This window comes from Vombatus ursinus, unplaced genomic scaffold, assembly GCF_900497805.2.
Source record: "Vombatus ursinus unplaced genomic scaffold, bare-nosed wombat genome assembly UNPS02014820.1, whole genome shotgun sequence".
NCBI lineage: Eukaryota > Metazoa > Chordata > Mammalia > Diprotodontia > Vombatidae > Vombatus > Vombatus ursinus.
The window spans coordinates 23,277,707-23,282,956 of record NW_020954598.1 but is presented as its reverse complement, the minus strand read 5'-3'; the positions used below and the strand labels follow the sequence as shown (position 1 = coordinate 23,282,956).

Here is a 5,250-nt window from a genome sequence, read left to right as displayed (position 1 = left end):
AGATAGATAGATAGATAGATAGATAGATAGATAGATAGATAGATAGATAGATAGATAAATAGATAGATATAGATATAGATAGATATATAGTCTGCCCCATTAGAAAGTGAGCTCCTTTAAGGCGGGGGCCGTGTTTCTCCTTTTCTTTGTACTCCCATTGCTTAGCACTGTGCCTGGCACTGAGTAAGTGACTAATAAATGCTTGTTGGCTGATTGAACATTTATAATATAACAACTATAGCAAGGGCTGGGTGCTGGGCATTAGGATTACAAAGGTGAAAACAAGACCATTCACCTCCTCAGGGACCTATTCAAACAAGAGAATACAAGATGCATGCAAATAGATAAGAGAAAATGGGAGAGCAGAAAAGAAAAGGACCAGCTCCAAGCTAGCTGGATGGGGATCCCTTTCACTTTTGGGGGGTGGGGGTAGAAAAGACTTCAGGGGGAAATGACACCTGAGATGGGCCTTGAAAGAAAAGAGGGGCTTCAATCCAAGTAAGGGGAGGAAAGGGGAGCAAGGGGAAAGCTTGAGTAAAGGAAAGATGCAAAAAAGGCATAGCAGGATGAGTCTGGGGCACACTGAGTCAGAGGCAATGGGGAGCCTCCTGGAGCTTCTGAGCAGGAGACAAGACTGGCTCAGATCTGTATGGAGGGTATCTTGGAAAGAGGAACAGGAGCCAGGAATCCAGGCTGGTGGGCAGGGAGAGGCCATTTCAATACCTGCTGGGAAAGGGTCCCCAGGCCAGAGCCTTTGGGCACATGCTTCATTGCCCTGGGAATCATCCTGACCATCCCTACCCCATGTGGAGGCCTTTACTCAGGCGCTGACTCAGGTCTTCCTGGTTCCGAGGCCAGCTTTCTCTCCACTATACCACCCATGAGTACATTGCAGAGAAAGTGACCGCCTGCATGGGCAGAAGGAGTTCCCTCACCAGAGAGATTGGAATACCAGTAAAATCACAGGTCCAGCTCCCTCATACCCAGCTCAGAGTTCCCCCAAGGTCTCCCCTGGGTCTCCAAGCAGAGATCCAAGAATAGCCCCCAGCCCTGTTTCGAGGGGTCCCTCCCAACCCCATCTGGTTGTACCCATCTGGTTAGCTACCTCTCAGACCTGGAGCGGCTGGTGACCCCTGGTTATGTGCCCACGGAGCAGGACGTACTGAGGTCCCGAGTCAAGACAACAGGCATCATTGAGACCCAATTCTCCTTCAAGGACCTCAACTTCAGGTAAGGAGGCCAAACTCACTGAGCCTCCATCCCCCTTCCTGAGGCCTTGTACCTTTCCTGAGCCCTCTGTCTCTTCACTGAACTTTCATTACTCCTCCCTGAGCCCTCCAACCCTCTCTAAGACCATCCCTCTCCCTGAGCCTTCATCCTTCTTCTTAAGCCCCTGTCTTCTAACTTTTCAGTGAATTTCCATCTCCTTTCTTGGGTCCTCCATCTCTCCCCTAAAACCTCCATACCCTTCCCTAAGCTCTCGTCCTGCCTCCCTCATCTCTGCCCTGTACACTCCATCCCTCTCCAGGTGTCCTCCTTCACCAACCATAACAATCTCCCCATCTCTATTTCTGCTCCATAGGCCTCCTTTATGAACTCCCCCTGCCTCCCAAACCTCAAGCCCTGGGGCTGAGATTCCTTAAACAAAACTGGGGCTCACTAAACATTTACCATTTGTTTTTCTGGGAGGGATGGGTCAGGCCCCCTCCTCCTCTGGTGAAGGGGGAGCCTGGGGCCAGGAGATTTGCGGGTGGTGTCCCAGGAGGTGCCCTATTCTCTGGCAGAATGTTTGACGTGGGAGGCCAACGTTCCGAGAGGAAAAAATGGATACACTGCTTCGAAGGCGTCACCTGCATCATCTTCATTGCGGCTCTCAGTGCCTACGACATGGTGCTGGTGGAAGATGATGAAGTGGTGGGTATAGGCCCTTATCTTAAAGAAGCCTCTTGCCTGAGGGAAAACCCTTGGAGAAGGTTTGGGGGTTCAATCAAGAGTTAGTATCAGGGTGTTCTTCCCTGTTGGTCTATCATCTATCCCTGCATCTCATGGTCCTCTGTCCATTGTCCCTCATCTAGCCCTAGATTGGCTAATACTCAGGGGCCTCTTGTCAGGAAGCCCTTTCAGGGCTTCTTCCAGGGCCTACCACCACGCTCCCAATTGTCATCTCATCTGCTGCCCTCTGTCTGATAATCAGGGATCAGCGGTTGGGTATCAGGCATGCAGTAGAGGACTAAGGCATGGGCCACCCTATCTCCCAGCATGATCACACTTATCTGGGACAGATTGCCCTGAGTACCCATGACATGACTTTCATGGGGCATACCTTGACATTTCTCTGGCTTAGAGAAAGGAAACCTGAAGCTTGTCCCCACCAACCCACAGTGATGCTGTGCCCAGGGCTCTCCCCTCACAAGAACTTGTATCCTAAGGTCTTACCCCTTCCCCTCCAATGAATTTTCCCTGGGCTCCAGACTTCCTAGTTATGGGTTTGCCAGCATCCAACCTGCTCTCTCTCCACCCCTGCCCCCAGAACCGGATGCATGAGAGTCTTCACCTGTTCAACAGCATCTGTAACCATCGGTACTTTGCCACAACATCCATTGTCTTGTTCCTTAACAAAAAGGACGTTTTCACCGAGAAGATTAAGAAGGCTCATCTCAGCATCTGCTTCCCTGACTATGATGGTGAGAGAGGGCTAGCCCTGCATTGGCCCCTGACCAGCTGCCAAAGCCTTAGCCCCACTGTCCCTGCCCTGGCTGCTTGCTGGGAGTGCCCCAGGGCTCCTAACTTCAGAATCTGAAGTTAGGGCGACTCCCTACCTCTCTGCTCTCCTCACTTCCAGGAGCCTGTGTGTTCCAAGCATGACCACTAGATGGCATGTTATCTCCACCAAAATCCCCACTAGGCTGTAGCTGCCATCTCTAGAAGTCCTTTGTAGGGAGAGTAGGGCTCTCCTGGAGGTGCCTCCGACAGATTCCTGAAACTTGACTGTGACTTTCCATCTCCATTTCTGAATGGAGATCCTCAACCCCAGTTCTTAATCTCCATTCTTGAACCCATCCGCCTCCCAGCCATGACCCCACCATTCCTCTCCCAAACTCTCTCACCCTCATCCCAGGCATCCTATTCTTAAGCCTGACCCTCTGTCCCTGAACCCTCCCCTCAGTCTCCAGTGTTTATGCTCCATCTCAAGTCCTACCCATCTCCATGTCCAGCCCTTGACCCTTCATCCCTATCCGTGTTTCCTTCTTCCCCAGCCCTCTATGTCCTTCTCCAACTCCCCCCCCCCCCCCCCCCCCCCCCCCCCCCCCCCCACAGCCCCAGTCCTGGAGTAGTCGCTCCATTACTGGACCCTTTATCCCTATCCTATACTGACTTCGTCATACTTGCCACTGACTCCTACTCCCACCTCCCCGCTGCTCCCCGCCCCGATATTACATCCTCCATCCCTGACTCTGACTCCTCATCCCCAACCTCATCCTTTACACCCTCCTCCACTCCCTCGCGTGCCCCGGCCCTTTGGAACCCAAGCCTTGTTGGAAGGGCTAGGCAGGGCCAGGGTGCTGGGGGATGGACGGGAGGGCCGGGAAGTTGAGCTCCATCAGAGTCCACGGGACCAGCCCCTTCTCCATCTGGATCCCCTCAGGCCCCAACACCTACGAGGATGCGGGGAACTACATTAAGGTACAGTTTCTGGAGCTGAACATGCGGCGAGACGTGAAGGAGATTTACTCGCACATGACGTGCGCCACAGATACCCAGAACGTCAAGTTCGTCTTCGACGCGGTCACCGACATCATCATCAAAGAGAACTTGAAGGACTGCGGCCTCTTCTGAGCCGGTGAGGACCGGCCTGTCCGGCGCAGGCCCTGCCCGAGTCCTCCTGCCTCCTCCCCTGACTCTCCGCAGGCGCCAGCTCGGAGCCGAGCAGGCGTCCTCCTCCCCAACAAGCCCCTCCCCTCCCCTGTCTCCCCACCCCCGCTACCCGGCTCCATCCCGCCCCGTAGCTCAGTCTGGGAACGTTGGTCATCATCTTCTCCACTCCAGACTTCGATCACGTCCCCGGACCCTGATCCTTCCCTGGATGCTGACCCGGACTAAGTTCCAGACCTCGACCTCATCCTCCCTCTTGGGCCACCCCCACCCCAGCCTCCTGGGTCGCCTGCCTCCCCTTCCCAGGGCCACCCGCACCATGGGACACCAGGGGCTCTGTAGACACACACACACACACACACACACACACACACACACAGAGCTGACTCTCTTTCCCTTTTTTCTGTCCCCAGGTTTTTGCCTGGCCCAGACTATGGAGCCATCCTGCAGCACTCGTTCATTCATTCCATCAGGATTGTGCACAGAGAACCTACTGTGTGCAGAGCACTGTGCTGGGGGTGCTATGAAATTTAGATAAGCCAGGATCTTGGCCTCAGAAGCTAAGCTGTCTAGGAATACGCACTTCCCACGTCCATAGCTCTTTAAGATTTCAGTCTGAGTTGCATAAAGCATTGCTCACACCAGCACTGTGGGATAGGTAGTGCTGATGATTATCTCCATTTTACAGATGAAAAAACTGAGCTCAGGGAGATGAAGAGACTTGCAGAGGTCACACAGCTAGTAAGTGTGGGAGTCAGGATTCGATTCCAGGTCTCCTGACCCCAAGTCTGCTCTCTTTCTGCTAGGCCTAGGATATGCTGCCCCATAGGTAGCCCCCTGAGTTGATTTCCTTGAGTTCCTGCCCATTTTCTTTTCCAGACCTCTCCTTTATTCCCCCAGGATTGGGCACCCCAGCTGAATCCAGGGGCTCAATCTCTTTTAGCCCCCAACCCTACTCCAGCTCAGCCAAGACCTCTCCTGTTTAGCAGGGTAAGGACCAGGCTTCTGAATTATTCTGGGCCTAGGTTTCCCTAAGGACAACCTCTCATGAGGTGGATGGTGGCATTCAAAGAACAGTGGAAGACAAGGGCTGAAGTGGGGTTGAGGAACTGAGGGGACGCTCCCAGAGTCATGGGGTCCATCTGGGCAGACAGGTTCTTGTAGCCACTGTCCAAGGGGTTTAGGCCCCAGAAAAGGCCCATCAAGCAGACCACTCCCTTCCCCACCCTCCCCACACCCACATACACCAGGGAACTACCTCTAACTGCTTCCTCAATCCCAAGCCCCACCTTCCCTTTCTCCCAGTCAGACACCATAGCCCAGGCTTCTGGCTGAGTCTTCCTCAAGCCGGCCAGCCCAGGAACAAGATGGGGGGGG

At 53.7% G+C, this 5,250-nt stretch overlaps 1 protein-coding gene and 1 long non-coding RNA gene across 2 annotated transcripts in view; one reads left to right on the top strand and one right to left on the bottom strand.

Moving 5' to 3' along the window:
• Positions 1-1,839, bottom strand: part of LOC114024157 — an 8,751-nt gene extending 6,912 nt beyond the window's left edge. The window contains exon 1 of the long non-coding RNA XR_003566876.1: positions 1,672-1,839. This is a non-coding gene — a long non-coding RNA (uncharacterized LOC114024157). The remainder of the gene's footprint in view (positions 1-1,671) is intronic.
• The window catches only part of GNAT1 (G protein subunit alpha transducin 1), a 10,230-nt gene extending 6,393 nt beyond the window's left edge, over positions 1-3,837 (top strand). The window contains exons 5-8 of the mRNA XM_027837081.1: positions 1,102-1,230; positions 1,785-1,914; positions 2,531-2,684; positions 3,647-3,837. Coding sequence (XP_027692882.1) covers positions 1,102-1,230; positions 1,785-1,914; positions 2,531-2,684; positions 3,647-3,837 — 604 coding nt within the window. The remainder of the gene's footprint in view (positions 1-1,101; positions 1,231-1,784; positions 1,915-2,530; positions 2,685-3,646) is intronic.
• Positions 3,838-5,250: the final 1,413 nt, after the last annotated feature.